At 36.9% G+C, this 16,819-nt stretch overlaps 3 protein-coding genes across 3 annotated transcripts; 2 read left to right on the forward strand and 1 right to left on the reverse strand.

Moving 5' to 3' along the window:
* Positions 1–3,570: 3,570 nt before the first annotated feature.
* On the forward strand, positions 3,571–5,741 carry mrpl51 (mitochondrial ribosomal protein L51). Its single transcript, XM_049480296.1, has 4 exons — positions 3,571–3,730; positions 3,862–3,939; positions 4,582–4,689; positions 5,450–5,741. The coding sequence occupies exons 2-4, from the start codon at positions 3,870–3,872 to the stop codon at positions 5,644–5,646; spliced, it is 375 nt and encodes a 124-aa protein (XP_049336253.1). The 5' UTR covers positions 3,571–3,730; positions 3,862–3,869; the 3' UTR covers positions 5,647–5,741.
* Positions 5,082–10,309, reverse strand: tfpt (TCF3 (E2A) fusion partner). The gene is made up of 6 exons (XM_007254513.4): positions 10,040–10,309; positions 7,586–7,810; positions 7,249–7,319; positions 7,072–7,141; positions 6,676–6,813; positions 5,082–6,354 (listed from the first exon to the last, which is right to left on the reverse strand). Exons 2-6 carry the CDS (start codon positions 7,808–7,810, stop codon positions 6,280–6,282), a joined length of 579 nt encoding a protein of 192 aa, XP_007254575.3. The 5' UTR covers positions 10,040–10,309; the 3' UTR covers positions 5,082–6,279.
* A 31-nt stretch (positions 10,310–10,340) lies between these two features.
* On the forward strand, positions 10,341–12,982 carry ndufa3 (NADH:ubiquinone oxidoreductase subunit A3). The gene is made up of 4 exons (XM_007254515.4): positions 10,341–10,435; positions 11,441–11,512; positions 12,618–12,695; positions 12,783–12,982. Exons 1-4 carry the CDS (start codon positions 10,363–10,365, stop codon positions 12,872–12,874), a joined length of 315 nt encoding a protein of 104 aa, XP_007254577.2. The 5' UTR covers positions 10,341–10,362; the 3' UTR covers positions 12,875–12,982.
* The last annotated feature ends 3,837 nt before the right edge of the window (positions 12,983–16,819 follow it).

The raw sequence follows: 16,819 nt of genomic DNA on the forward strand, positions 1-16,819 counted from the left end.
GTATTTTATAGAGCTGACTGTTCCGTTTGAAGACGAGGTAGATGGAGCTTATGAAAGGAAAAGGCTGAAGTATACAGACTTGGTGGCTGAGGTGAGAGAGCGTGGGTGGCAAGCGTATATTAGACCGGTAGAGGTAGGTACTAGAGGCTTTGTTGCGAAGTCTGCCACAAGACTGCTGTCTGAATTCGGAATTAGAGGTCGTGTGCTAAGGACTGTAGTGAAGGAGTTGTCAGATGTAGCTGAAAGATCTAGTCAGTGGTTGTGGTTCAGAAGGGCTGAGGCTGTGTGGGGAAGGGAGTGAGTTTGTTCTTCTACAGCAAGTTTGGAGGGGGGTGGGTCTGGGACGCCAGACTTCACTGTTGAGCCTTCTGGAGGTGTCGTGGGCCTAATTCAGCGAAACACTGACGAAGGAAGGTGCCTGCCTGATGACCCCTGAGAAGAGCTTGCACTGAAGTTTGTGTTAGAGTTTGGATGAAGGGGATTGGTGTGGTCCTGCTCTTGTAATAATTTGTCTCATGAGTTTTTGTAGACGTCTGAGTACTTGGCAGTTGAGGCACGGACCATGAACATAGTTCGCTATGCTTCTGGATTCTTGTCGAGCCAGTATCAGATGGTAGTGGTTGCTGTGTTCTGCTCACGCAACTTATAATGTGATTTATTGTGTGTGATTGTGCTTAGGTAAGTGTGTTGTTGCCATAGTTAAAGGAAGTGAGCTTAGATTAAGGAGGGATTCTGTGTGTTCATAGGTTATTTTTTGGTAGGTCTGTTACTTGGCAGTTGAGGCAATGGACCATGAACATAGTGTTAGGCTGTGCTTCTGGATTCTTGTCGAGCCAGTATTAGATTGTGGTGGTTTTGCTATTGTTGTTAGTTGAGTGAGTAGTAGATCCTGGCTGAGCCCTATGCATAACCCCAGCTGTTAGGTGCAGGATTTGTCAATTTCCTGTATTATATTACTTGCGTTCGACTGTCATTTTGACAAAGTAGCCAGCGTTAGCCAACTAGCATTAACTATTCTATCTAGTTGGCTAGCTACGTTAACTAAGTTAGCTAACGTTAACTAGGCTAACCTAAATGCTACAATGAAGTATGAATGCTAATAAAATAGCCAGGGCCGCTGCTAAGGTTTTGGAGGCCCTAAGCATAACTGGTCAGGGAGGCAACCCCCCCCCCCCCCCCCCAAAAAAAAAAAAAAAAAACACACACACACAAACACAAAAGGTTTACGCAAAATTTTAATATTTATTAAAATTACACATGTAACTGTGAATATTTACAACGTTATAAGTAAGGCCAATAACAGTGAAGAACAGCACAAGAGTACTATTTATAATGTATAAATAATAAATGAAACGATGCATGTCTATTTTAAGCAGTGGACACGTCATTTACACAAGCCAGCCTTAAAGGTTATGAAATTATCGTTTATATTCGTGGTGTATTTATATCAGCCTGTCAAAATATATAGAGCTGTCTGATCCTGCTGTCATACAGACCATTTGGATAGTGCACTGACGGCATTAGTCAATAGGTAGGCTACTCTGTTTATTAATTTTTTATTAAAGTCACTAAAAATCTTCAAACTACACTACTACTATTTGCAAACGTGCCACGTGCCTTGCAATACCCAGATTAGTTTCTAGTTAAGCGTTTAAAGCTACCAATCAGCAAAGCCAACGTTACTAGCTCAGGCAACACCACTGAACATGAAGTAATCAAAACTATTTAAACCTTTATCATCGAAGTTACTCACCAGACAGGGATGCATGGGCCTCATCTTTCTGCTTCTTTTTCTTCTTCTCAGCTCCAGACTCAAACCGTTGCTTCATAGTTGAATTACCATTTAGTAGCAACTTCGCGCGGTGAACTTGTCTCCTGCCAAACTCAAGTAGCGTTGCTACTTTAGTTAGGACTAAGGTTGCCAGATAAGTTACGATTTTTCATCCTATTTGTTTATTTTATTTTAAGTTTTTAACTTACACAAATATTGCACTGGACAAGTTTTTGTATAGAATGGCCACATACACTTTAAAAATGGTTAAACATGCGCAAGATTTAGCGCCTCCATGCATTTTTTTATTATTTATTTGACTGGAAAATGTCACATCTGGCAACAACCAACAGAGCAAACCGAGCCGTGCCATTTCAGGCAATAGGGGTGGGGGCATTATATTATGCACAAAAATAATAACGTGCCGCTTTTAAGTAGTAGAGTAGGTGCCCCATGCAATGTTTAAAGACAAAAAAGATGAGCGTATCATAAATAATTCACATTGGGTTTTAAATTTAATAATGTCATAATTTCAACACATTTCATTCTCAGTCAATTTGGCTCCCTGCAACTGCAAAATGGTTGAGGCCTAACGCTGGCTGCGTTGTCTGCGTATGCAGAGCGGCGGCCCTGAAAATAGCTAATGTAAATGAACAACTTACCGAAAAAAACTGCAGAGAACTCGAGCTTGGGGAACTGTTAGAACAGTTTACTGCCGAACAAGTACAGCTCTACTTCAGGAATATCAGTTTAAACACTAAAAACAGAAAGTCAAACAAATCCACGCGGCAAGCACAGCACGGACTAAACCACAAACACTGCAGCGCGTTCCCGGAGTCAGACCACCTGCCAATCAGCGCGCACACAGCGGGCAATTAACAGGACCACTGCCATCAAATATCACAAAATAACTCATATAAAACACAATAACTGTGATTGAAATCACTGTGGGTTATTAACATAGGACGGGGGCTGTCGAACTGCCCCCTCCCTCAATAAAAAAAAATCACAATGTTTAATGTTTAATTAAAGATTTTGGTGTCTGTCATTCACTCCAAAAGGAATGGGCGGGGTTAAAAATGTACTGGACACACGCGCACACACATTCACACGCCTGTTTGAAACTGACAGTTTTAGTGAACAGCTCACCCCTATATTTTTTTCTTATTGCGGGCAGATGACTGTAAGTAACATTAAATCCTGATGTAACATAAATGACACAAAAACAAGATAATAACTTATATTTTAGGAGTTTTTTGTCTATAAATCATTTTTTGTCTATGAAACATAAAACATCTAATTAAAACTTTTGAATTGTTTAAAATGACTATATAATAAATGTACAATGAGATGTACATGCTTATATTATAACAAAAAAATCTGAAAAAAATAAATTTTTGGCTTAACTTTAGAATTAGAATTACTTGACTGAAAATTCTAAGTAAAACATTATTTCTAAAATAAGCAAGATAATCTTACAATTACGCTTACAAAAACGTTTAACAAGACCAAAATAAGAAAGTAGATCATTTCACCTGCTAAAAGGTTTTTTTTACAGTGCAGTATGCGTCACTTAGGAACTTCATGAGTTACAATGATGAATAAAGTGCTGTAAGAAACACATCTTTTGAATGGTCTCTGATACAAACGTCCCCATACTTTAGGATTGTCCAAAATAAAACGAAAAAATGTTACATTTGTTTTGTAATTTTGTCCTGTAAACGATGCACTCCACAGACACAACTTTTATTTTGTCGAGTGTGCGGGCTGTGCTGAAAACAAAGGAGACTTTAATTTTGAATTGAGAGGTTGATTTCCGTTGCGGTGTGCGGGCGCTCGCTGGTTTGTCAGCGTGCTGCTGATTCTCCGGCAGTCTGATTAAACTCTGATTCTGGAGGTTCAGGAATGTGTGTGGAGGTTTCTGACTGAATTCACATAGACTTTACCTTCCTGCATCGAGTAAGACTTTTCAGCCTCTGTCTGTCTCTGTGATCCGAAGATTAATGACCTGCTTTATCGGGACAAGGTTAAACTGTGTCAGACTCTAAACCGATTTTTTTTTTGCTTTCTTGTGTGTTTATTTTAAACAGGATCAGACATGGCTTTACTTGGGAGTTTACTGAAACCTGGAGTGTCTCTGTTGCACTGTATGAGACAGTTCAGTACAGGTGTGTGTGTGTGTGTCTTCTAAAGCTTGTAGGTTACCTGTGTGCTGGTGTGTGTGCTCTTAATGTGATGGTTGTGCTGGTGTGTGTGCTCTTAATGTGATGGTTGTGCTGGTGTGTGACTTAATGTGATGTATTGCCACCCCTGCTCCTAACAGTCCAAATGTTTACACCAGTAATATATCCATGCTCTCTTCCAGTATCCCAACATCTGCATCTGTATTCAGCTCTTGATTGATTGGTGTAGGTGGGAGCTGGAACAGAGCAGAAACCTAGAGGGTGTTGGTAGTTTCTCTGTTTTTATTAAGGTTAAAGGACTCATAGACTGGATCTGTTTTTCAGGACACCAGTTTATGAGATCTGTATAGTTTTATGCACCAAAAACCAAGAAAACGATTTCTAGCATCTCTATACCTCTTGCAATGGTCTCTTGTTTTGGTTACTATGCCTTTTTGGTTACTGTGTACTTTTAAGGGTAATAAATAATAAATAAATGAGCTTTGTTATGACTACACTGCTCAGTCTGAAATCAGTCTAGGCTGCGTTAGGCAGAATGGATGATGCATATGAATGTGTTTAAAATAATTTAAATCCATATCGATTTTATAGCTTACTTTTATTGTTTTTTTTTTTGTTTTTTTTTAGGGACATGTTCGATGGTGAGAATGCATGCCATTCCGAAGCTAAAACAAGTGGACCGGTGGACTGAGAAAAGAAGCATGTTTGGAGTCTACGACAACATAGGAATTTTAGGTGAGTTCTAACAATTTATACTTCTAACAAAATGTTTATTAAATTTGCCTTACAAGACAGCGCTACACATCCTGCAATGTATGTGTGTGTGTGTGTATATATATATATATATATATATATATATATATATATATATATATATATATATATATATATATATAAAACTTGATATGTGAAGAGAGAGGGAAATTGAAAAATTGCCTGTGTACTTCACTCTGCTCTGCCAAAATGCACAAAACAAAAACGCATCTTAGTGTTGAGCTTTTTTCTGTAAAGAAACGTTACAATGTGGTGATGTAAAATTTCTGAACTGATAACATTCCTCCTCATTTTTTTTTAACAAATCAGCTAAATAGTACTTTGTGTGTAAAGGTATTTCACTGGAATCCATATTATGAAAAAATATTATTTATTTCACATAAATCAAACACAAGTTATTGTAAACAATTGATCTATACAGCCAGCTTCCCAAACAAAAAACACAGAATATGTGTGTTAGTTATTCTGCATATTCATGCATGTGTTCCTCATGAGCGAGCATAATGCAGTTTTTGGCTTGTGGGGCTCTGTGGTTATCTGTTGTGTCGAGTTTAAAAGGAATCATGCTTTCTTGTGAAATGTGTGCATGGTGTAAATATTGTTGTAATTTCAGCATTATTTATTAAAATATATATTTTTGATTGATCAAAAATAAAGTTTTGCCCCTGTGAATCTTCCAGAGGGATTTACAGTACTCTTTCTCTCTCTCTGATGGCATTAGGTGACTTTAAGGCTCATCCCAAGGACTTGATCATTGGCCCTGCCTGGGTGCGAGGATTCCGTGGGAATGAGCTTCAGCGGCTCACCAGGAAGAAGCGAATGGTGGGAGATCGAATGATGACTGAAGACCGACACAACCTAGAGAAAAGAATCAGTTACCTGTACCGGCGCTTTAACCGCTATGGAAAACACAGATAAAGACTGTGTCCTCTGCTGTTTTCTTATTCCTGTCTGTTTTTATTTGTATTTTTTGCAATGTAAAAATGATCAAATAAATATAAACTGTTACCAGATTTTTGTTTTACTCAGACTAGAGTGACTGTTTGCATATGTTGGGTATTAGGGCATTTTTTCAGTAATTCTATTTTATGCAGGTATAATAATGTTTTAAAAAGGACCCAGTCAGTCATGTCCACACTTGAGCATACTTTGTTGTTGTTTATAACCTGTTTACACCTTGTGACTAAGACCTGGACGACGTCCGGATAAGATTGTACCCCTCCAGTTAGTTTGACCGAAAACATATTGCTGTGTGGGATGAAATATTCAAATCCACTTGAGTATATCCATATAAGTATATATGTAAAACCACCCATAACCCCCCCCATATGCAGTGTGTGTGTGTGCGTGCACCAAATGTCCAAATTCATTTGTTTATTTAAAAAAATTGGGCATTAATTACAGATCCTAAATCAAAGAACACATCTATTAACCAAATTTCCTGTGCTCTTTTTTACTTTGGCCTACTGAGCACTCCTTTTAATACATCACTGTTGACTTTATATAGGTAAGCTTTGTATAAGTAAAAATAATAATACAGTGAATTATAGCTCAGTGTGAGAGGGAGCTGGGGCTAGGAAAGCCAGTAAGTGAAGCCTCAGGCACAACAGCAAGATCAGTCTCAGTCTGTAACAGAGAACAGAGGTTCAGAAATAAACATCATCTAAGGACCCCGTGCTGGCAAGACCAAAATTAGACCTTGTGTAATGATGATAAGTTTTACGTTACAGATACATTTCTTAATTTTATTTTATTTCTTAATAAGACGTTTTTTCTTAAATTAGATGCAAACTACACATCTGGATTTAGTGATTCTGTCTCAGACTTCCCCTCCCTCTTTTTGAGGGGTAGGGGGTATTTGTGGAACGTAGTGAATATTTCCATTTAGCTAAGCATTTTAACAAACTGCTTATTGCATTACACTTAAAATAAGTCACATCCAGTTACCTGAGCATCCCTCTCTTTTTCCTTTGAAACTCGATTCCTCTTTTTCTTGGGTCCAGCTGTTGACTGGTGGGGGACTGAAGAGGAGGAACCATCATCATCTCCAGCAGGTAGACCATCTAAAACAGCTCCACAATCATCCTTCCAAAAATAACACCAAACACGATGAGTCAACAACATGGAAGAGCTCACTAGCTTGTGGTTACAGTTTACTAACAATTCTAAAGTAAAGCGTGACAATGAGAATCAAAGTTTTCAAAATTCCCATAACATTAATAACTGAATTTGTCCTCCCATTTCTAAGCTTGGCTTTGCTATTTTTGAGAAAAGTGACCTTGCTTTGAGGAAAACCTGCTGCAAACAAGTTTGGTTGGGCTTTTTGGACAACAGCATACGTACTTCTAAAGGAATGGTGAGCTGGGCCATTCTGTAGTCATCTCCGTATGAGTCCAAAGTCTTCATGAGAAACCTGGCGAACATGCAGAAAAAAAGTATTAAACATAAAAATATACAGCATAGAATAGCTAGAAGTATTTTAAAATACATTTTGTGACGTGACTTTGCCGTCTCCCTTACCTTCTCTCTTTCTTCATCCTGCGTGTTAATCTTTGGACCTGGTGAAGACGACCCAGTATCCTTTCGTTCACCTTAGAACCACATTAAAAAATAAGGGAAAAGTAGTAAAATGATTAACGGATAATGGGATTAAAGCAGGTAGCATCACTGGATTGGCACACATTCTGTGTTACCACAGCATCAACTAAGAAGAAGTAGCCTAGAAAGATTCTAGTAAAATTTACTTGAAAAGTCAGGTGATCAAAATAAAAAGACAAAACATGGTGCTAACTAGCAGTAGCATTTTTATTTCACACATATAAAATTGACTGTACGTATATACAAAGCTCTTGGTTACCTGTTCAATTTCCTTGCACCTCTTGCTCAAGGCCTGATACTTTTTCTTCTCCAGTTCTCTTCTGTCCTCATCACCATCCTGCCCTGAACCAGCTGCAGGTACTTCACTCTCCAGGATCTCAGTACCTCCGGGACCCAGTTCCACTCCAGCTGCCTCCAGTTCGGCCTCCAGAATGTGACCACCAAAGAGTGGCGGCAAAGCCAAGCCTGAGAAATCCTCCATCATCTACAACAAATCAGAAATCAATGCACTGTTACAGCATCATACCACAAGCAGAGAGAAGGTCATAATATAAGGCAGAAATCTGAGACATTATGAACCACAGTAAATAATGCAAACACAAGTGTTTTTGGAAATACCTTAAAACCATATATATTTTTGCCTTTTAAAATTTAACCAACACACAATGCACCTTACAAACACATGGGCTGCAACCAATAGTTTATTTTCTATTTGACTATTCTGGCAATTATTTTCCTTATTAATCAATATGACTATTAAATGATTAATTCTGCAATGTCCTTCAATACGGCTTCCTGTGGGCACAGGTCTTTCTTTGAAACGATAGAAACAGCTAAATGTGGGAATTAAATGTAATTTAAGTGCTCAGAAGACATTTAAATGTGGAATGTTCTGATATTTAGTGAGAATATATGTTATTAGTTGTGTTTCTTACTTTTGTCGACCAAGCCGTGTGTACAACAAATTAACCCAATTTGTGCCAATGGCGACATATGTCACAGAGCCTTTAAAATCTGTATTAAATTCCTTAAAGCCTTGAAGCCTTTCTTGAAGCCTCTATGTGACATCCCGAGAGCATTATAACAGGACTGTGTCTGAGTGATCATGTTGACCATATTTATATGTAGTTAGTGCTGCAGATATTATATGCAGATAAAATATTGAAAGAGGTAAAAGAATGTGCTGCTTTTTTCTATCCTGCTGAACAGAAGTTACTTATACGTCTATTTGATGAATATAAATACATAATTACAAGGAAAGTGAACACTACTTGTATTAGGAGACCGAGAAGATGCCTGGCAGAAAATTGCAGACTGATTAAATGCGTAAGCATACTATTTAATCCATTCATTGGCATTCCAAAATGTTATAGTAGATTATGAAAATTGATAATATCCTGATTTAAAAGCAAAAAAAGTAAAAAGAAAATAACAGCAGGTCAAGGTTAAATATAAAAATATACCAGAATGGTAAGTGCAATTCCAATTGGTTAGTCTAATGTGCAGAAAAAATGTTAAACTACATATTTTAGTGTGTATTATGATATAAATTAACTGCATGAAATATTTTAGCAACCAAAAGAAAACAGCTATAGCTGCTACTGGTGGTGGGCCTCACCTAGCAGCCCTCACTCCTAGCTTAATAACAAAACCTCAGATGTCCCAACATTGCAGGAATTGAGGGAGGGACATCATCTATTCCTGTCTGTCCCCTTGCATCAGGGCCTTATGTTCAGGGGAGGTTCAGGTGTTTCTCAGATATTACATTTGATTATTATAGAATTCATTAGAATCTTTATTGTATATTTGATGGCTTTATAATTTCACGGTGGACCTGTTCTATCCCAGAATGACCTTGGAGCTGTTAGCCTGAAAGCTCTGCGCACTACACACACTCCCTCATCTACTGGATTGTCAATCATTACCTACAGCCTTCAAATTTGGCTGCCCTTTTAATAGCATTAATACATTTTTTGCTAATTTATATCACCTGTATGCAAATATTGGTATGGTAGTTGTCTATATCCATTCACTTTTTGCACCATTAAGTTAACCAAACATTTATATTGTTTATATTGAACAAATATGATCACATATGTGAATTGATATGTTGTATAAACATTTATATTAATCATAACAAGAATTATGGGATTACAAATTTACTTAAAAGTAACTTAATCTAAGGAACCTATGCATCATTATTACTAATAATAATTTTGTGATATAGAATTTATGCAAATATATGTTTGTGGAAAATATCTGCGATTAAATACTGCATTTAATTTTACACTGGCCTGAATTTGTTAAGATTAACCCAAATAAATTGCAATGCCCAGACACATTCCCAATACAATACAATATTCAATTAAATGTATACAAATATTATATGATATGCTGCATCCACTGCAATTTATTAACTGAACGAGGCTTAAGTATAGCCTCTTTAGTGGAACCGAAATTTCAGCAAAATAAGCCAGACTCGTCTTGCCTACAAATAAGAAATCTGATTTTTTTTGTTTGATTTAACAATGAAATTTGGTGTCGACAGATTTTTATAATTGACATTGTCGATTGTGTCGATTTATAGTGCCAGCCCTAAAACACTGACAAAAATATTTGTATTATTTTCTAAAACAAAGAAAATATAGCTTCGAATTACAACTTCATAAATAACAAGTTTTGAGAAATAATAAACATATTAAACACAGCTTACTTTTTAGCTGTCCGTTCTTACAGTGGCTCAACAGTTCATCTTTATTAATACTGAACTGCTCTGACTTGTGAATTAGCTCTATATATTAACTTTAGCAGGTAAACTAATCATTTCTAAAGTGCTCTATCGGTTTAATTTGCTCCTCGGTTACCCTGCATGTTTTCTCTTTAACTCGCTCTTAATCTTAATCTGTTAAACTCTTCCATTTTTTATCTGAAATCTTCTCCTCATCTTCAACAGCCGCGACTCCTTATCATCAACACACCGCGCGGCTTAAAGGCGTCATCAGCGCAGCCGGTTTAAACTACAGTTCCCATCAATCAATGCGGGTCCAACTTACGGGTTTAAACTACAATTCCCATCAAGCAACATCAACCAAGAGCAACATGGCAGGCAGTAAGTATTTGATATGAGCTCGAGCAACGAGACAGTCGTTATTTAATGATTTTTCTGAGTCTTTTTGTAGTATTTATTAGCTCGTGTATATTTTATTAAATGTGCTGAGGGGCTGAGAGTGTCATGGAACAGGAATCCACCGGTATCGCGGGGTTTTGATTCGTGTGTGTGACCTTGGTTCTGCTGCTGTATCGTAGCCGCTGCTGTTGGTTGGGTGTTTGTAGCTGTAGCGAGCTGAGCTCCGAGTTTTGTGGTCTATCTCATGCTGCCTTCAAATCGTGCCGCAAATATCGTATTTACGAGATGAGAGCACATGAACCTCACCACAATTCAAGTCAAGTTCAAGAGGCTTTTATTGTCATTACATTTGAGTACAGATACACAGTATAACGAAATTACCTTCCTCCGGTTCCATGGTGCAACATGGAACAACAAATAATAAAATAATAATAATAATAACAATAATAATAATAATAATAATAATACATTTGGGGGCGTCAGTAAATAAATAAATGTAAATAAATAATTTAATATAGTTTAAAGTTTAAAATAATTTAAATGTATTTAAATTGATAAACAAATTCAATAAATTGATGCAGTTTGTACTGTAAACTGCTTAACACTTACACTCTAGCACGTTGTTATTAGCTACCTAATAAAATCACTAGAAATACGTAAACAAAATGTAAAAGCCTATAATAATTCACTGTTCTAATGGGATTAAAACATCCCTCAACTTATGGGTTACTTACACGCTTCATTCTCTTGGAGGGTGTTTTATGATAATAGACCAAAAGTATAAACAAAAGGATTTTTCTTATTGCTTCCATTTCCACCTGACCAAAAAACACCTTGAACGCATGTCAAGTCGTAATTATGAAGTAGGAGTTTCCAAGGATGACCTGAAGACAGTATTAGCTACTCAGTCAAAAATGACAGGGGTTAATATTACAGATTATAAATCAGTTATTTGAGGAAAAAATCATACCTGTTTCTCTTTTTCAGTCGGGAGTTTCTTGAGGAACGCTTGGAACAAGGAGCCAGTTGTGACAGTCGCCTGTGGAATCGGGCTCCTGTGTGAGTGAGATGAGACTGTATCCCTTACAGTGGACATCATGTTTTTTCTTTATTTTAAATGTGTTGTTGCACATAACACTATTTAAAAGGTGTTGTCCATCAAAGTAGACCATGAACCAACCAATGAACAAGTTTATAAACCAATGAAACAGTACACCTGTGTTCTTTGAATGATGTTGATTTATCCAGTAGTTTTGAGTTGAGTTGAGGATAAGGTAGGGTAGTGGTCATTTAACTTCCTTACTGATATAAAGCCCCTGTTGCTGAATGCAAAAAGATGTTCACAGCCATACACCAAAATCAAACTCAAAATAATAATAATAATATCCTTAATTTTGAGAGGAACAGTGAGCAGCTGTCCCAGTTCTTCTCTTCATAAAGTGTATGCTTTCTCTAAAAATAACACCCAAAGTCTAGTAACATTTAAATTCTATTAAGATCTGTCTGTTGTCTGTCTCCCTTATCATCAGTGCTCATTCTTCTCATTATTACTGCCCGTGATGTGTCATTGGATTAGCAGGCCTCTGCAGGATATTATATAGCAAAATATTCTGTACTATATACAATGATGTGAAAAATTGTTTACCCCCTTACAGATTACTTTTGTTTTTGTCATACTTACATTTTTCATTTTATCAAACAAACTAAAAATATCAGACAAACAGGCTGGCCTTAAACAGACCGTTCATGCTCGAATTCCCTCCAGTGCGGCTGAATTAAAACAATTCTGCAATGAAGAGTGAGACAATATTCCTCCACAGAGATGTGAAAGACTCATTGGCAGTCATCTGTAAAGCTTAACTGCAGTTGTTGCTGCCAAGGGTGGCACAACCAAATTTTTAGGGTTAGAGGCAAACACATTTTTACACAGGAATATATTGGTTTGCATAGTTTTTCCTCCTTAAATAAGTAAAATTATAATTTGAAAAGTTCAAGTTAAAGTATCAGTATGGCAAAAAAGCAAAAACAAAAGAAATCTGTAAGGGGGCACATACTTGTTCACGCTGTATGTGACTCTTTCATTATTTTACTGCCAGTATGTGTTATAATGATTTACTCTTTTTTATAATATAATATTTACTGATTTTCTTCTTTTGTCCCACAGCTCTCATTATGCCACTGGTCAGCCCCTATACTAAGTACTCAGCGATGATAAACAAAGCAACCCCTTACAATTATCCAGGTAAAAATAATCTACTGGTATTAAATGTTGCTATGCAGTTGTTTATCTTTCAATTGATTTTTATATTTTTGCAACTACACCTCTCAGTTCCTGTGCGAGATAATGGAAACATGCCAGATGTCCCAGCCCATCCGTGTGACCCTCAGGGCACAAACCTGGACTGGCTGAAAAACCTGTGAGGAATCACTCAGAATTCTACTGCTGTACAGACCACATCCCGTTCTCCCATCACTTTATCTCTTCTTTTGACTAAATGATTAGAAATAAATATCCTTTGTTTAAAAACACCTTCTTTCCTGTTAATTTATTGAACTATGTTATACTATACTATATTATACTATACTATACTAATACTACACTATACTAATACTACATTATATTACACTATATTATACAATACTATTTTATTATACTATACTATATTGCATAGCTTTTACATTGACAAGTATTGAGAACATGAGATCATTAAAAATATATATTTTTCTGAGTAGATGCTCCACCAATGACATAAATACAGATAGAAATTGATGGCATCAGTAGATAAACACTCATGAAAACAGATATTTGATTTGCACACTGCTCCAAAGTCAACATATTGAAAGTGAAAACGACACAAAAAGTATGGTGGAGATTAACATGTTTTATTTGACTTCTTGCACAAAAGAGGAAACAAGCTGGCAAGCGTAAACTCTGCAATTGATCTGTGAATCTTAAACCTCCCAGCCAATCTTTAACATACAGCATGATGCCTGAAAATGAAGGAGCCTCACTGAGCTGCCCGGTGGACAGTTACAGACACTCAGAGTGAGCCAACAATATGTAAAATACAGCAAAATGAAAAATACTGAACAATTTTGTGAACATGTAAAAGATAAAACCATAGAAGTAGCTAATTAATCAATAAATGATTACTATAATTACACAGCTTACAGTGAAAGTAATCATATACATGTGTATGATGCCAAAACAAAGCAGTCATTCGTGTGAGAAATACCCACTGGTTCTTAATCTCAAGACCACAGCTGTGTTTAGCTGCAAATGGGAAGCATGGTGTTTCCTCTTATGCTCTAAAAGAAACAAATTAATCAACACAACTGAAATTACAGAAAATGTACTTACATAACACTGATTAATACATAATTATGGTTTATTAATTGGATGTTGCTTACTGTATAATAACATTTGTTGAAGATTTCCTTACAAAAGAAAAGAAAATTAAATCCTCAAGCAGGCCTTGTGCACATTGGATTAAAAACTGATTCCAGAATAATAACTGGAATAACTGAAGCAGAGAAGAGACAATTGCACTTAAAAAGTGACCAAAGTCACAGGTTATCATCTGTATTAATGCCATAATAACAAAACAGTTTTCAGTTATAAGCTACTCAGTATGTACAGTGTTAGCAATAGTTGTATTTTATCAAGTTTAATCAGCCATTTAAACATCAAATAAGAAATACACCAACCGGACATTTAGTTTCCATCACATCCTTGTTTCTACACTTACTGTGCATTTTTTTCACCTTCACTGATCATAAAGAAGTTGTTTGTAGTTCTACAATTAGTAGTTCAGTACTGCTGGACCAGCTTAGCAGGAGTGCCTATTTAAAAGAGTGGACATTGAGAGGACACCACATTTAAAAATATATAAAAAATCCCAGCAGCACTGCTGTGTCTGATTCACAATGTGTACCAGCTCAACACAGTAATAGTGCTTATCTGCTGCGTGATATCTTACACTATTTGAATGCACAGAAATGTAACTAGTGACATTACACTATCACTGAATTTGCTGTCCACCTATCCAAGGAACATTTTGCCTCTTTTCAAAAGATTGACACTGCCATTACTGTGTTGTTAGTTTGTGCTGGATGTGCGTAAATATTCTCTCTGGTCATTTAGTAGGTTGGAAAGTTTATGTGCCACATTTTAATCCATTATCAGCTTGCTTGAAACAAGCAGGTACTAAAAAATACCCCATGTGCAAAATTTGCCAATGGACAAGAAAACAAAATGTAAAGAACCCACCACCCAAATAATACATGGTATTTTGTTGTCCTGTGAGATCCTAAACATTAAAAAACAGGGTAATAGGATAATTAAGTATGCAGAGAAACTACTTCTTTATGCTCAGTGGAGCTGATAATATGGACAGAGAATATAGAAACAAGAAGGTGGTAATAATGTTATATCTGGTGTTTATGCAACAAAAAAAGTTATAGAACAAAATATAATCAGTTAACAAATTGTATCTTAAAATATAGAAAACAAACAATGTTCTCACAGAAAGGAGCACTAACAGCCCAGGCAATGCTGCAGCAAGTTAGCAATTACAATTAATATATAAAAAAAAAAGTTGCACCTAAATTGATTTAAAATGTAGACTAAACTGGGCAATATTTATTGAGGTATACATAAAGAAGTAGTCTGTAATGCATGTGTAACAAAATGTGTTTTGGATGTTTGACAATAAACTGTGGTCCTCATCAAGATGCTTCACACATCAGGAAGGCCTGGTGTCATGGTGCAATTTCTTACAATCATAATCACCAGATTACCTTTGGTCCTGCAACTAGTGACTCTACATTTTCTAAATGGACACCCTAATGAGCTGTTGCAACAGCTGTTGCTTTTTGACAGCAGAAATATTTGAACTGCATGGCATGGATTATCACAGCACACCATTTCTACAGGTCCATGCGAAGACATCTGGAATGTTCTGTTACACTCTACTTCTGTATGTCCACGACTCGCTGCCATAAAAGAGAGTGATAAGCACACAGCCTTGTAGATGCGCAACTTTGTCTCCTCAGTGAGGTTGTCATTGTTCCAGACTCTCTGGTTCAGTTTGGCCATGCCTTCTGCTGCCTTGGCAATTCTGCTGATGACCTCTGCATTAATGGAGAGTTAGCTGGAGATGATGGACCCAAGATAGGTGAAATTCTCAACAGCTTCCAGGCGGTATCCATCAATGGTGATGTTTGGCAGGATCTCTGTGCCATGTGCCATTACATTTGTCTTCTTTAGGCTGATGGTCAGCCCAAACGCGATTGACAAGCTGCTGCAGACAGTCTTCTGTGTGTGCTGTCAGCGCTGCGTCATTAGCAAAGGGCATCTTACGGATGAGCACCCTTGTGATTTTGGTCTTGGTACGAAGTTTGCTGTCAGACCTGGTGTGAACATAGATAACCTCACTGCAGTCTTTGAAGGTGCACTGAAGGAGCATGGAGCAATAAATATTGCCCATATCAGCCTACATTTATAATCGTATATTCTTCCCGATAACCTTTATTTTCCTTCCAGAAATGTTGCCATCTGACACTTAATTCTGGATACAGCTATTTTTTGATGATGTGAGTATATTCTCATGCACATACTGTTTCAGCTTCCTTTCAGATTCCATTCAGCACTTCCTCTTTCACTCCCTCACTTTCCAAAGCTTTCTCACTCACTTCCGAACAGAAGTCCTGCCTCTACATTTTTACAAAGTCTTGTCTCACTCTTTGCCTTCATTTCCCTCACCAAGCATCTGTACAACTGTACACTACGAGCTAGTGTTTTGGTTCCTGGGGTTATTAGAGGGTATTAGGAAAAATACTTGGTTACTTAGCATTGGGAAAGCAGAGACACCTGAGCACCTGAGTCTTCTTATCCATTCCATTCATTAACCTTCACATTAAGCAGTCCTGCTCCTCTCAAACCAAACACACCTCTGCATCTTTCTCTTCCCACATCCTTTAGCTTTCTTTCTCACCTTACCTCACCAACAAAACCAGGCATCCTGGGAAATGCTCTGAAACTCACAACCTTCATAAAATAATAACACATTTCTTTTCACCTTCACATCCTTATAAACACCTAGGAACTGACGAAAGAACTTACAGATTGGGTGAACAGTTTTCACATGAATTAGCACAGCTTTGCAAAACAAAAAAGTACAAAATAAATCTTTTAGATATGAATATGCATCTGATAAAAACCTCTGTATGACGATGAAAAAAAATACATAAACCATTTTGTTACAAAAAGAAAAAATCAATGCAAAGAAATGTCCCCAAAAAACACCAAACAACTCTCAAATTTTAGTAAGGGACAAAACCATGCTGTAAATGCAGGAACCAGTC

Source organism: Astyanax mexicanus, chromosome 6 (genome assembly GCF_023375975.1).
Source record: "Astyanax mexicanus isolate ESR-SI-001 chromosome 6, AstMex3_surface, whole genome shotgun sequence".
NCBI classification, from domain to species: Eukaryota; Metazoa; Chordata; class Actinopteri; order Characiformes; family Acestrorhamphidae; genus Astyanax; species Astyanax mexicanus.

Bases quoted from the DNA above. Each gene is read 5' to 3' on its own strand.
- mrpl51 (XM_049480296.1), top strand. From the start codon at position 3,870: ATGGCTTTACTTGGGAGTTTACTGAAACCTGGAGTGTCTCTGTTGCAC. The intron at 3,940-4,581 runs GTGTGTGTGTGT...GTTTTTTTTTAG, and splicing joins TATGAGACAGTTCAGTACAG to GGACATGTTCGATGGTGAGA. The intron at 4,690-5,449 runs GTGAGTTCTAAC...TGATGGCATTAG, and splicing joins CGACAACATAGGAATTTTAG to GTGACTTTAAGGCTCATCCC.
- tfpt (XM_007254513.4), bottom strand. From the start codon at position 7,810: ATGATGGAGGATTTCTCAGGCTTGGCTTTGCCGCCACTCTTTGGTGGT. The intron at 6,814-7,071 runs GTACGTATGCTG...TATTTTTGGAAG, and splicing joins AGCTCACCATTCCTTTAGAA to GATGATTGTGGAGCTGTTTT. The intron at 6,355-6,675 runs GTAACTGGATGT...TCTCTGTTACAG, and splicing joins AAAAAGAGAGGGATGCTCAG to ACTGAGACTGATCTTGCTGT.
- ndufa3 (XM_007254515.4), top strand. From the start codon at position 10,363: ATGCGGGTCCAACTTACGGGTTTAAACTACAATTCCCATCAAGCAACA. The intron at 10,436-11,440 runs GTAAGTATTTGA...TCTCTTTTTCAG, and splicing joins CAAGAGCAACATGGCAGGCA to TCGGGAGTTTCTTGAGGAAC. The intron at 11,513-12,617 runs GTGAGTGAGATG...TTTGTCCCACAG, and splicing joins CTGTGGAATCGGGCTCCTGT to CTCTCATTATGCCACTGGTC.